Source organism: Lithobates pipiens, unplaced genomic scaffold (genome assembly GCF_037356315.1).
Source record: "Lithobates pipiens isolate NorthernLeopardFrog02 unplaced genomic scaffold, aLitPip1_a1.2 Scaffold_23, whole genome shotgun sequence".
Lineage (NCBI taxonomy): Eukaryota > Metazoa > Chordata > Amphibia > Anura > Ranidae > Lithobates > Lithobates pipiens.
In genome coordinates, this window is record NW_027507785.1 from 276552887 (window position 1) to 276567853 (window position 14967).

General features: G+C 42.4%; 1 protein-coding gene across 1 annotated transcript in view; it reads left to right on the forward strand.

Moving 5' to 3' along the window:
* Window positions 1–13466, forward strand: part of DHCR24 (24-dehydrocholesterol reductase) — a 34686-nt gene extending 21220 nt beyond the window's left edge. Inside the window, exons 5-10 of the mRNA XM_077453258.1 lie at window positions 2922–3040; window positions 5556–5819; window positions 5947–6090; window positions 7554–7751; window positions 8121–8299; window positions 10611–13466. Coding sequence (XP_077309384.1) covers window positions 2922–3040; window positions 5556–5819; window positions 5947–6090; window positions 7554–7751; window positions 8121–8299; window positions 10611–10764 — 1058 coding nt within the window. The 3' untranslated portion in view covers window positions 10765–13466. The remainder of the gene's footprint in view (window positions 1–2921; window positions 3041–5555; window positions 5820–5946; window positions 6091–7553; window positions 7752–8120; window positions 8300–10610) is intronic.
* The last annotated feature ends 1501 nt before the right edge of the window (window positions 13467–14967 follow it).

The window sequence follows — 14967 nt, forward strand, 5'->3', positions numbered from 1 at the left end:
CTCCAATGATCAGACATGTCCTGACATACTCAAACACACACGCAAGCTGGATTTTTAAAAAATGGCACACACTGCACACACAACACGACACACTAAATTAACAATTTTTTCTCCAGGGGCACAGCACATACTACGTTAGTTGTGGGAAGCAGGGGAAGGGGGTCCAGCTGTATGGAATGTTTGAGATCTACAGGATGACCAGACTGTTCACATATTCCGGTTTCAATGAATGCGCACATTTGCTATAGACTGCCTCCAAGCTGAAAACTTCAAGATACACTATATTGTCAAACGTATTGGGGCACATGAACTTTAATAGCGTCTTTAGTCCGTAGGGTTCAATATGGAGTTGGCCCACCGTTTGCAGCTATAACAGCTTCAACTCTTCTGGGAAGGCTGTCCACAAGGTTTAGGAGTGTGTCTATGGGAATGTTTGACCATTCTTCCAGAAACGCATTTGTGAGGTCAGGCACTGATGTTAGACAAGAAGGCCCCACTCTGATTCATCCGAAAGGTGTTCTATTGGGTTGAGGTCAGGATCCTGTCCAGGCCAGTCAAGTTCCTCCACCCCAAACTCGCTCATCCATATCTTTATGGACCTTGCTTTGTGCACTGGTGTGCAGTCATGTTGGAACAGGAAAGGGCCATCCCCAAACTGTTCCCACAAAGTTGGGAGCATGAAATTATCCAAAATGTCTTGGTATTCTGACACCTTTAAGAGTTCCCATCACTGGAACTAATGGGCCAAGGCCAACCCCTGAAAAACAACCCCACACCATAATCCCTCTCCACCAAATGATTTGGACCAGTGCACAAAGCCAAGGTCTGTAAAGACATAGCTAAGCAAGCTTGGGGTAGAAAATCTTGACTGGCCTGCACAGAGTCCTGATCTCAAACTGATAGAACACATTTTGGGATAAATTAGAACAGAGACTTCTCATCCAACATCAGTGCCTGACCTCACAAATGTGCTTTCGGTAGAATGGTCAAATATTTCTATACACTCCTAAACCTTGTGAACAGCCTTCCCAGAAGAGTTGAAGCTGTTATAGCTGCAAAGGGCAGGCCAACTCAATATTGAACCCTACAGATTAAGACTGGGATGACATTAAAGTTCTCATATGCAGGTGTCCCAATAGTTTTGACAATATAGTTCAGGGGTAGTGCAAGTGGCACTCGAAACCTCTGTTCCCGGCACCCGACTCCCTCCCCATCAGCAGAGCAGTGCAGGGAAGTGTCAGTGAGACACTAATGCATTCCAATTTCAGAATTCCTCACGCCGCACTGAGGGGGAGGCACTGAGCCCCCCACACATTGTAAAAGCTAGGAAACATTGTTTGGTTCTCTAACTTTGCTGTAGCTGTGATCGTCGGCTTTTGTAATGGGGAAGAGATTGGGTGCAGTTCTGCTGAGGGGGGGGGGGGGGGCAGTCCCTGTTTCCAGGAGGAGGTGGACTGTCATTGGACACTGTTAAAGCCAATCACAGTCCTGCTGGCCCCGTCCACCATCTGGAGGAAGATGACTCGCTTGGTTGCCACTACCAATCTCAGAAAGAAGGGATTTCACTGTGATTGAGAAAACCACAATCAGGTGACAGTTTGTGGAGTTTTTGTTGAGCTTCTGGGGACTTTGTTGAAATGATTCCTGAACCTTTGTGTCACTTACTACTGAACCCCGGCACTCTGTGCCACAGCCAGTATTCAGAGCAATGAAAATCACACCCAACTTTTGCTGCGGCGCACTTTCTCAGCTGCACTTATGATCCTGCACACAGGCCCACTGTTTTCAGAAAATACCCCTGACCTGAGCTCATCATTGCACACCCATTTTAGATGCTTGTATGTGGCATCCCATGCATCCCATACATCCCATGCATCCCATACATCCCATGCATCCCATGCATCCCATACATCCCCTGCATCCCATACATCCCATACATCCCATACAAGCACGTGGGCTGAACACGAGAGGTGGATCAGCAGGATGAATGTGCCAGGATAGGTAAATGTGTCTCATCTCTGCTTCCTTTCACCACCTCTGCATATCATGCATATTATAGATGAGAAGAGGGTACAGCAGTGGGGAAAATGAACAGGAGGGGTTCAGAGGTAGGACAGATGTGCAAGGAAGCACAGTGGTGGAAGAAATGAGAAGGGGGTTCAGTGTTGGGGCAGAAAAGCGGGGGGGTAGAGCAGTGGGGCAGATGTGAAAGGAGGTGTTTTGGTGGGACAGATGAGCAGGGGTTACAGTGGTGGTGCAGGAGAGCAGGGGGTACAGAGGTGAGACAGATGTGCAGGAGGTACATTGGTGGGGCAGATGAGAGAGCGGATTACATTGGTGGGGCAGATGAGAGAGCGGGTTACATTGGTGGGGCAGATGAGAAAGTGGGTTACAGTGGTGCAGTAGATGAGCAGATGGGTTCAGTGTTAGGACAGATAAGAAGGTGGTTCTGTAGTGAGACAGAAGAGCAAGGAGGACACGGCAGTGGAGCAGATGTGCAGGGAGGGGCAGTAATCTGAAGTGTGGAGGTGCAAGAATTGGGGATGATCTGAGGCGTGAGAGTGCCGGATGTTAATTTCTCACTATCATTCACTTTAAAAAAAATCCTTTTCGCGATTGAGAGTGCGAAGTTTAAATTTTTTTGTTTTATAAAATCGGCACGCTCCATTTCTTTGAAAACATTTTTCGGCACAAAAGGTTGCCAACCACTGGGAAAAAAGCTTATTTGCTTAAATTGTACATTTTTCTTTTTTATTTTGTCAACATCTCGGCAGTCATAACAGATCTGGTAAAAAAAAAAATCCTCCAAACACATTGACATGGTTGCACAATTCTGTTGGAAGCATTATGGAATATTTGGTTTTTTTTTAGATGAATTGACCCTGGCAGATTCTGAAACGATAACTTCTGTTTTTTTTTAGGTGGTCTTATTATGGGAACTGGAATAGAGTCTTCATCACATAACTATGGGCTTTTCCAACACATCTGCTTGGCATATGAGCTTGTCTTAGCTGACGGAAGCCTTGTCCGTTGTACACCAGTAAGGCAAATCCTTTGTTTGCTACTATTCCATTCAAAAGTGTTTATTTTATATTTAATGTGGATATAAACCCAATTTTTTTTTTTTTTATTTTTTTTTATTTTTTTTTAAATTAAGGCTTGCACCTTGTACAGTATAAGATTGCATGTCATCTGTGCCCAGTCTTGCCGCAAAGAGTTAATCCAGCTCTGAGCTGTCCTCCTTTTTTTTTTTTTTTTTTTTTCTTTCAGTGAGATATAAGTCAGTTCTTGCCCCTTGCTGTGAGTGACAGGTGATTTACATATCTCATGCAGGAGCCTTGGAGAGGCATTCTGTGTACTTCAGATCCCCCTCCTCCTTTCTTCTCCAGCTCTCCCAGGATTGGGTGCTCCACACCTCAGCATGATTGGGCATGCTGAAGTCATGTGGTGACTTTTATGGGTTTTGACTGTATGTTAGTGATCGTTGCAGAAGTTCAGTATAAGAAATACACAGGAGAAATGCATGTTGACAAGGGGAGTGTAGAGATGGGCGGGAAGTCTACTGACATCACGACTCCACCCACTGAGCTCCAGACAACAGACCCACCCACAGAATCTGCAGTTTTTCGGGTCTCAGAGGGGAGACATTTGACAGATAGGATATACATGCCTCCTGCATGTATCCTTTATAGATAACCACTATGGCAGTAGTTTAGCAAGGATGAGAGTGGGTTTCCATCCACTTTAACATATCTGTACTGGATGTGGATTGGATGAATGTATACACTATATATTACAGATAAAGGGGATATACATTATGAAGACCACAAGAAAGATTTACCATCTTAATCTTTTATTCAATCAAATTTAGAATAGATGGATTTGCTAGAGTTCTTTTTAATAATTTTTATTTTGAGAGATCATGTAAAGCTCACTCAATGACTGCAAGCTGCCTAGGCTAGCAGCCCCACACCATAATGTTCCCACCACCATTCTTCACAGTTGCTATGAAGGTCTTCTCCTGAGATGCTGTCTTTGGTTTGCGCCAAACCTGTCTACTGTTACTGTGGCCAAACAATTCTGTTTTTTTTAAATTCAGTAAATGTTTATTACACAGTTTTTATGGTTTACAGACAAAAAACAACATTTTCCCCTATCCACCCACTGCCTTCAAATACCAAAACTAGCAAAACCGAAAAAAATACAAAAACATGTTGATAAGAAAAAGGAAAATGGCAAACATGGGAACATATACTATATGTGGCCTTTGTCTGTGTTCAGCAACAATATAGACATCTGTAATTACATCAATATTAGCAATATAGAGCATATTCCCTTCAATGATAATTAGGCACAGGGGTGGTGAAAAGGTCAGTAATTAAGGGTTACTATCCTAATTCCAGTCTGAGCACAGGAATCATAAAAAGGAAAAAGGAGGCGATTACACAAATTTCGATAGTTTCTAAGGTTTTGAAAGGACTTCAGATTAAGGCTAGGTTCACACTGCTGCGATGTACGAGATCGGATGTGATTCGCACTGCAGTGCAAATCACATGCGATCTCTGTGCGATGCGATTTCAGCCATACAGATAGTATGGCTGAATTCGCATCGCATCTGGCCCAAACTCGTACAGGACCCTTTTTTTGGTTTACACCCATGCGATCCGATTCCTGTCCGAGTTTGCAGATCGCACTGCGATATGCGAACTGATTTGGAGGTGTCATTAACTTTTCACTAACACTCCCAGCAGTTCGCATAGGGCAGTGTGAACTGCCGCCAGGAGACATGTGATGCGGGAACCCGCAGTGGATTTGCAGCGTTCCTGCATCGCAGCAGTGTGAACCCAGCCTAAAGCCTATGTAAAACTAACAGTCATATAATATCCTGAGCTTTCCAAAAGATAATGTGCATTACTTTCTGAAGATCTGGGAGGTTATGGTTGTTCCAAAGAGGAGTAAAAATAGTAAACATTCATATTTTAGTATAGATCACAACTTGCCCACAGCTAAGATACACTAAACAACTCTGTCTTTGATTGATGGGCTCATTGTTTCACAAGGCCTAATCTTTGTTTATTTGTTCAATGGCAAACGGTAGTTTCCTCTAATGTTCTTTTTGGACAGCAAAAGGCCTTTCCCTAGCACACCGGTGCAGTTTCTTTGTGATTTGTAGATGCATGCACTTTTATGAAGGGCTTAGAGCAAGGCTAGGCAACCTCGGCCCTCCAGCTGTGGTGAAACTACCAATCCCATCATGCCTATGCCTCTAGGAGTCATGCCTGTGATTGTTGGGGGTCTTGCAATATCTCATGGGACTTGTAGTTTCACCACAGCTGGAGGGCTGATGTTGCCTACCCCTGCCTTAGAGAGCTCTTTTGATCTTGGCATGGTGACACCACACATGTTGTTGCCAAAAGAAGACCAGATCCTAAATATCTGAGGTTTAAATAAGACAGGTTTCACCTGCATACTCCCTAAGAAGGGTCTAATCATTGGCACCTAATCTGGAACACCCAATTCTAATTTCATTATGCTCTGTATGGTTTTTCTTTCAGACTGAGAACTCTGATCTCTTCTATGCCGTGCCATGGTCTTGTGGGACTCTGGGATTCTTGGTAGCTGCTGAGATAAAGATCGTCCCATATAAAAAGTATGTGAAGCTGCATTATACGCCAGTGAGGGGCCTGGAGAAGATCTGTGAGAAGTTTTCAAGAGAGTCACAGAAGAAAGAGAACTACTTTGTGGAAGGCTTGGTTTACTCTGAAAATGAGGCCGTCATTATGACTGGGGTCCTGACCGATGATGCTGAGCTAGGCCAGGTAAGTGACCATCTGATTTGTCACATTATTTTCATAGTCTGTTTCTTCATTGTATCATCATTGAGATTGAACTTTTTTTGTTCCCTGTGTGATTTACAGAAATTTGTTTTTTTTTTTTCATTAAAAGGTGAATAGAATCGGAAACTATTGGAAACCCTGGTTCTTCCGACATGTGGAATCTTTCCTAAAGAATAACCAAAGTGGAACAGAGTACATACCCCTAAGACATTACTATCACAGACACACACGGAGCATTTTCTGGGAGCTTCAGGTGCGTTTCACAATAGTAGAATGTGTATGGAAGTGCCAATGGTGGTATAGTATAGAAGAGCTGACAGTGGTATGACTAAAGAGTGAATAGTTCTATAGATACGGACGAGCTAGTAATAGTATGAGTTTTTTGTATTGTTTTTTTACTCTCCTTAACCACTTTCAGACCGGACCATTTTGCTGGCTTAAGACCAGACCACTTTTTGCGATTTGGCACTGCGTCGCTTTAACTGACAATTGCGCAATCGTGCGACGTGGCTCCCAAACAAAAATTTATTTTCCCACAAATAGAGCTTTCTTTTGGTGGTATTTGATCACCCCCCCCCCCTTTTTTTTTTTTTCGCTATAAACAAAAATAGAGCGACAATTAAAAAAAAACACATTATTTTTTACTTTTTGTTATAATAAATATCTCCCAAAAATATATATAAAAAACATTTTTTCCCTCACTTTAGGCCGATACGTATTCTTCTACATATTTTTGGTAAAAACAAATCGCAATAAGCAATTATTGATTGGTTTGCGCAAAAGTTATAGCGTTTACAAAATAGGGGATAGTTTTATAGCATTTTTATTAATATATATTTTTTTCTTTTTATTTTTTACTAGCAATGGTGGCGATCAGCGATTTTTTTTATTTATTTTTTTATTATTTTTTTTATTTTTATTTTTTCTTTTTCTTTTTTTTTTTTTATTGTGACTGCGACATTATGGAGGACACATCGGACATTTTTGGGACCATTGTCATTTATACAGCAATCGGTGCTATTTAAATGCACTGATTCCTGTGTAAATGACACTGGCAGTGAAAGAGTTAATCACTAGGGGGCAGGGAGGGGTTAAGTGTTTGTGTGTGTTTTTTTTTTTTTTTTTTAACTGTAGGGGGGCGTGGCTCAGCGTCTGATGTCACTGATTGTCTGTTCCCTGTTATAGGGAAAGACAATCGGTGACAGGCTCAGTAGGAAGCACGGGGAGAGGTTTGTTTACACAGAGCTCTCCTCGTTCTTCAGCTCTGTGACCCGATCGCGGGACACCAGCGGCGATCGGGTCTGCTGGTCCTGCGGCCATGGTCACGGAGCTCAGGACCCACGGTTGGGCACTTAAAGAGCAACGTACAGGTACGTGCTTGTGCCCAGCCGTGCCATTTTGCCGACGTATATGTGCAGGAGGCGGTCCTTAAGCGGTTAATATGTGGTCACACCCGTTTAGCACCTGATAGATCAAATACATGTACAAGCTATTGGGATCTGAGCAAAGGTATATGTTTTCTCTGGTAAAAACATTGTCATCCTAACAATGTAAGAAATGAGGAAGAAACATTGAGCGGACACAGAAATAAAAAAATAGCCAATTGTCCTAGCCTTCTGTTTTTAATGTTTTTCTTGCTGTATTGCTCTTGGAGACTCTCCTGTTTCCTTAGATGACTTTTCATTTGCCAGTAAAATTCTTCTTTTCTGATTGTAGGACATTATTCCTTTTGGTAATCACCCAGTGTTCCGTTACCTGTTTGGCTGGATGGTTCCACCAAAAATTTCCTTGTTGAAGCTCACACAGGGAGAAACTATCCGGAAGCTGTATGAGCAGCATCACGTGGTGCAGGACATGCTCGTACCAATGAAATGTCTACAGAAGTCCATTGAGGCTTTCCATAATGAGATCAAGGTGTGTGTATAAAGAAGACTATTCATTGTGAATGGAACCCCAGCGCACCTTGCTGACGGTGCACTAGGGTGTCTTTGCATAGATTTGTGCTGCTAGAAATGGTGTGTGCTGTCTTAACACAACATAGGTTGACTCACAACATGATGCACGCGAACGCATCACAATGGTGTGAATGAGCCCTAAAAGGGTCGACAACATCACTAACAACACTAAACAAAAAAAAATAAAAGTACATTGACAAAATTCTCATAAAAAAAATGTTGTGGGTATCTTGTGGCTTTCCACTCCTGTGCATCGGCATATATGTAGGTTCTCTGCAGCTTTCCCATTGTGTCGGACACCTTTACAGTATTGTCTTATTTTTTGCAGGTGTACCCACTTTGGCTTTGCCCTTTCATCCTACCCAGCCATCCTGGCATGGTGCATCCCAAGGGCAATGAGGCAGAGTTGTATGTAGATATTGGAGCATATGGGGAACCACAGACAAAACACTTTGATGCCAAAGCCTCTATGCGCCACTTAGAGAAGTTTGTCCGAGATGTTCATGGGTAAGCTAATTGTCCAGTTTCTGCAGGCGTTAAGATCATGAAATGTATTGTGTGTATATATGCAATATACAATATGACACAAGCAAACATACATCAACACATAACATGCATTAAATTCCAACTCTGTTCTTAAAAAAAAAAAAAATATATATATATTTGCCATATTTTGATTTCTTTTGGTCAGACCAGACATATGACGCACTGGGGTTGATTTACTAAAACTGGAGTCCAAACTCTGGTGCAGCTCTGCATGGTAGCCAATCAGCTTCTAACTTCAGCTTGTTCAATTAGGCTTTGACAAAAAACTGGAAGCTGATTGGTTTCTATACAGAGCTGCACCAGATTTCTCTCCGCTTTCAGTAAATCAACCTCGTTGAGTCCACTATGGCCTTCTTCTGGTGGTGGCCAGTCTTTTGATGGTTTTCCAGGGTGAGTGACGGTTATTCAACCTGGAAGACTGAGAACATTTAATGGTGAAGAAGTGGTGGTTTGGGGGACAGCTCTGGATTGAAGGCAAGTACCATTGCCTGGGGGGGCTTTTATTTTATTTTTTATTATTTTTTTACATTTATTTATTTATTTTTTTTAAAGCAGAGGAAGATGCGTGTACGGTGAGGGGGGGGGGGAAGTTTTTGATCCCCTGCTGATTTTGTACGTTTGCCCACTGACAAACGATCAGTCGATAATTGTAATGGTAGGTTTATTTTAACAGTGAGAGACAGAATAACAACAAAAATATCCAGAAAAACACATTTCAAAAAAGTTATACATTTATTTCCATTTTAATGAGTGAAATAAGTATTTGATCCCCTATCAATCAGCAAGATTTCTGGCTCCCAGGTGTCTTCTATTACAAGTAACGCGCTGAGATTAGGAGCACTCTCTCAAAGGGAATGCTCCTAATCTCAGCTTGTTACCAGTATAAAAAACACCTGTCCACAGAAGGAGTCAATCAGATTCCAATCTCTCCACCATGGCCAAGACCAAAGAGCTGTCTAAGGATGTCGGGGACTAGATTGTAGACCTACACAAGGCTGGAATCCGCTACAAGACCATCAGCAAGCAGCTTGGTAAGAGGATGACAACAGTTGGTGCGAATATTTGCAAATAGAACACAATGAAACACAAAATAGCTGTTAATCTCCCTCGGTCTGGGGCTCCATGCAAGATTTCACCTCGTGGAATTTCAATGATCATGAGAATGGTGAGGAATCGGCCCAGAACTACACGGGAGAATCTTGTTAATGATCTCAAGGCAGTTCGGACCATAGTCGCCAAGAAAACAATTGGTAACACTCTATGCCGCGAAGGACTGAAATCCTGCAGCGCCTGCAAGGTCCCTCTGCTCAAGAAATCGCATGCACAGGCCTTTCTGAAGTTCGCTATTGAACATCTGAATGTTTCAGAGGGGAACTCGGTGAAATTGTTGTGGTCAGATGAGACCAAAATTGCGCGTTTTTGGCATCAACTCAACTCGCTGTGTGAGGAGGGGGAGGAATGTGGCCTATGATCCCAAGAACATCATCCCCACCATCAAACATGGAGGTGGAAACATTATGCTTTGGGGGTGTTTTTCTGCTAAGGGGACAGGACAACTTCACCGCATCAAGGGACGATGGACGGGGCCATGTAGCATCAAATCTTGGGTGAGAACCTCCTTCCCTCAACCAGGGCATTAAAAATGGGTCGTGGATGGGTATTCCAGAATGACAATGACCCAAAACACATGTCCAAGGCAACGAGGGAGTGGCTCAAGAAGAAGCACATTAAGGTCCTGGAGTGGCTTAGCCAGTCCCCAGACCATAATCCCATAGAAAATATGTGGAGGGAGCTGAAGGTTCGAGTTACCAAATGTCAGCCTCAAAACCTTAATGACTTGGAGAGGATCTGCAAAGAGGAGTGGGACAAAATCCCACCTGAGATGTGTTCAAACCTGGTGGCCAAATACAAGAAACATCTGACCTCTGTGATTGCCAACAAGAGTTTTTCCACCAAGTACTAAGTTATGTTTTGCGAAGGGGTCAAATACTTACTTCACTCATTAAAATAATTTTTTCTGGATATTTTTGTTGTTGTTCTGTCTCTCGTTAAAATAAACCTACCATTAAAATTCTAGACTGATCATTTCTTTGTCAACGGGCAAATGTACAGAATCGGCAGGGTATTAAAATACTTTTTCCCCTCTCTGTATGTTTACAGCTTGAAGTGTAAATCCGGCCTGTGGCCCTGCCTGGGGGGAATTTGGCTTTAAATGAAACGTTGATCTTCTTCTTTCTCTGCCTTCCTCTTAGAATGTTCTTTCTCCCCGCAGCTTTCAGATGCTGTACGCAGACTGTTATATGAGCCGTGAGGAATTCTGGGGAATGTTTGATGGATCGCTGTACCACAAACTGCGGGACAAACTAAACTGCAAGAACGCGTTCCCAGAGGTGTACGACAAGATTTGCAAAGCTGCCCGCCACTGAGAGGATTTTTTTCATGTCATGCGATTGTAAAATCTGACATTTTTTTCTCCCTGCTAACCGGCAGAGGACTTGTGCGAGACTTGAAGTCGCTTACTGTAGCTGCCAACTGTTTTGACATTTGGAAGCGGCTGTATTTAATGGTAACCGTCCTGTGTGTAAGATCACATGTGTAAAGTGTCACAATGAAAAGAAACCTTTGAGGCCCATTTACAGTACATCTATGCGAGTGCGTAGAGGTGCGTTTTTTTTTTTGTGTGTCTTTTGACGCATTATCAACAGGCTTTGATATGTGTTTCCAATGCGTTTTTTTGTTTTAAAGATTTGAAGCGGATACAGTTAACGGCCATTGACCAAAACGTGTTCGTCCTGTTGCAAATGCATCCAAATGCATGATTCATGTGTTTTTAATGCATTCCTCTTGACTTCAATGGGCCTTCCAATGCACTAAATTGCAGTGAAAAATGGACCTTATTAACCTCTTGCCGACCAGCCAATGTCATTATACTGCGGCAGGTTGGCTCGTTCCCGCAAATCGCTGTAGCTGCACGTCGGCTCGAGAACTCGCTTTTGTGGGCGCACTCCCATTGGCCAGCGGGGGGAGCCAATCAGTGCGTCGGGTGGACTCCATGTCCCCCGGCCATCCGTGATGGTTCCCCGCAGTGACAGCAAGGGGATCTGCTTGTGTAAACAAGGCAAATCTCCGTTGTGACAGGGGAGATCACACAGATCCTGTCTTTCTGCAAGTTTCCCCAGGCAGCCCATCCTCCATACAGTTAAAACGCACCTGCAGGGAACACATTTAAAGGGGTTGTAAAGGTTTGTTTTTTAATTTCTAAATGGGTTCCTTTTAAGCTAGAGGCGATTCAGTTCGCATTGTGCGCTATACAAGTATTTCATTCATTCATTCATTCATTCATTGTTGGTTCACTTACCTTTTCCTTCGATTTCCCTGCTAAAAGTTTTTTTCTTTGCCCTTTGTCTGAATTTCTCACTTTCTGTTTCTCCTCAGTAAGCTGTTCTGGCTGACTAAACACCGCTCGGAGGATGGTGTGAAGTTTACTGAGGAGAAACAGGAAGTGAGAAATTCAGACAAAGAAAAAAAACCAACAATGCACTAGCTTAAAGGAACCTATTTAGAAAATAAAAAACAAAGCTTTACATCCCCTTTTAAAGCCTTGATTGCCCCTGGTGTTAACCCCTTCCCTGCCAGTGTCAGTACAATAACCATGCATATGTTTAGCATATTTTTAACACATTACTGTAATAATGTCACTGGTTCCCAAAAAAGTGTCAAAAATATCAGTTTGGTGTCAGATCTATCCGCCATAATGTCGCAGTCCCGCAAAAAATCACTGATCACCGCCATTACTAGTATAAAAATAATGCCATAAATCTATCCCCTATTTTGTAGACGTGATAACTTCTTGTGCAAACCAATCCATATATGCTTATTGGGATATTTTTTTTTTCTTTTTTACCAACAATATTTAGCAGAATACATATCGGCCTAAACCTAAACTGATGAATACATATTATTATTATTTTTTTTTTATAGCAGAAAGTAAAACTTTTTTTTTTTTTGGTTTCAAATTGTCGCTCTTTTTTTGTTTAGAGCATAAAAAAAAAAAAAAACGCAGAGGTTATTAAATGCCACCAAAAGAAAGCTCTATTTCTGGGGAAAAAAAGACAGCAATTTTGTCTGGGTACAGCGTCGCAAGACCGCGCAATTGTCAGTTAAAGCGACGCAGTGCTGTGTCGCAAAAAATGGCCTGGTCTGGAAGTAGGTAAATCCTTCCGGGGCTGAAGTGGTTAATGGACTTATTGTTCAAAATGCACTGCATGGCGGAGATGGGACTGGACAATTTTTTTACTATGGGGTAATGGAACACACATTCATTTTTGCGGGTGTAAATGGGCCTTTATTCTGTTTCAGCTTAACCATTTCAGGACAGCAGTATGGCCAAAGGTGGGATATATTGAAGTCCCCTGGATATAAAAGGCTTTTCTTTAATTTATACATTTTTCAGCTGTCTGGGATGTTTGAGCTTTTTCTAACTAATAATTATTATTTTTTTTCTATAATCTATTAAATAAAAAAAAAAATGGCCAGATCTGTTCAGGTTAAACCGTAATTTAAATTAAGTTATTTTGAATTGAGAACTTAAAGCGGAGCTCCACCCAAAAGGGGAAGCTCCGCTTGTAGGAAATTGCAAGGCTTCACTTCCTGTTTCCCTTAGTGAAGATGCCTGGGCCTCCACCCGGAGCTGATGGACAGATCGGCTTGGGGTGCCGACATTGTGGAATATCTAGGCAGGTAAGTGTCCTTTTATATTAAAAGTCAGCAGCTACAGTATTTGTACCTGCTGACTTTTATAATTTTTTTTTTTTCTTCCTGAGGCTGGAACTCCTCTTTAAACTACCTTGATAACTGTGACCTTGATATACATCTCAACTTGGAAATTGTGCCTTCTGCCCCTTATAGCCCAAGGAGGATGTTGGTTCTAATCTAGAAATTTCACCTTCTTTTACTGACCACTCAGGCCAAGGTCTGGACCTTGACATTGTTCTTGAAAATGGAGTCTTTGCAAGCCCTAAATGTGCGGTTTTGTTTTGTGTGTAAACCAAATGAAGGCAATGTTTGTATATATGAACAAAGTGCCAATGCATTCAATGCTTTAATTAAATAATCTTGTGTATTTAAAGGAGTGTGATGATGGGGCCTGTAGTTTGTTAGTAATCTGAAGTCTATGTAAGGGTACAGTAAAGCCTAGCGCACACTGGCTGAATGTTGGGCGGCATCGCCCGGTTCAATAGAAACCGGCTGACATTCGGCCCATGTGTACTGGAGTCGGCCGGCTTCTGTTGAATGGTCATAACCGAAAAAGGTCTGCGAATCCGCTTCTGATCAGCGCTCTCAGCCAATGGCTGACTGGCGTGTTCTGGCGGACCACAATGGCACAGCAGGGGAGATCGCTGTACTAATGTTGGATAGCTAGTGCTGGACTCGTATTTATATACCACCACAGTCCACATCTAAGATCATCTTACTGAAAGTAAGTATTAAATATCAGGATATAAAAACAGTGAACAGAAACAAATGGTCGCATATGGAGTCATTTTTAATAACTTAAATACGAGGGCTCTTTAAAAACTTTACGCACTTTTTTATTTTTAATAAAGTTTAAAAAAAGTGCAGAACCGTTTTGAAGAACCCTCGTGTGTATATACACTCACCAGAACCTTTATTAAGTACACATGTTTAATTGCTTGGTTACACAAATTGCTATTTAGCTAATCACATGGCAGCAACTGAATGCATTTAGGCATCTAGATGTGGCAAAGATGACTTGCTGAAGTTCAAACCGAACATCAGAATGGGGAAGAAAGGCGATATAAGTGACTGAACGTGGCATGGTTGTTGGCACCAGATGGGCTGGTTTAAGTATTTCAAAAACTGCCGATCTACTGGGATTTTCACACATACCCATCTCTAGGGTTTGCAGAGAATGGTCTGAAAAAGGGAAAATATCCAGTGAGCGGCAGTTGTGTGGACAAAAATACCCTGAGATCAGAGGAGAATGGGCAGACTGGTTTGAGATGAGATAGAAAGGCAACAGTAACTCAAATAACCACTCGTTATAACCAAGGTATGCAGAATACCATCTCTGAATGCACAACACATTGAACCTTGAAGCAGATGAGCTACAGCAGCAGGAGGCCACACCAGGTGCCACTCCTCTCAGCTAATAAAAGGAAACAGGCTACAATTTACACAGGTTCCCCAAAACTAGACAGTAGAAGATTAGAAAAACGTTGCCTGGTCTGATGTCTCAATTTCAGCTGTGATATTCAGATGGTAGGGTCAAAATTTGGCATAAACAACATGAAAGCATGGATCCATCCTGCCTTGTATCAACGGTTCAGGCTGGTGGTGTAATGGCGTGGGGGATATTTTCTTGGCACACTTTGGGCCCCTTAGTACCAATTGAGCATCATTTAAACGCTACGGCCTACCTGAGTATTGTTGCTGATCATGTCCATCCCTTTAATGACTACAGTGTCCCCATATTCTGATGGCTCCTTCCAGCAGGATAATGCACCATGTCACAAAGCTCAAATCATCTCACCACTGGTTTCTTGAACACGAAAATGAGGTCTCTGTACTCCAATGGCCTCCACAGTCACCAGATCTCAGTCCAATAG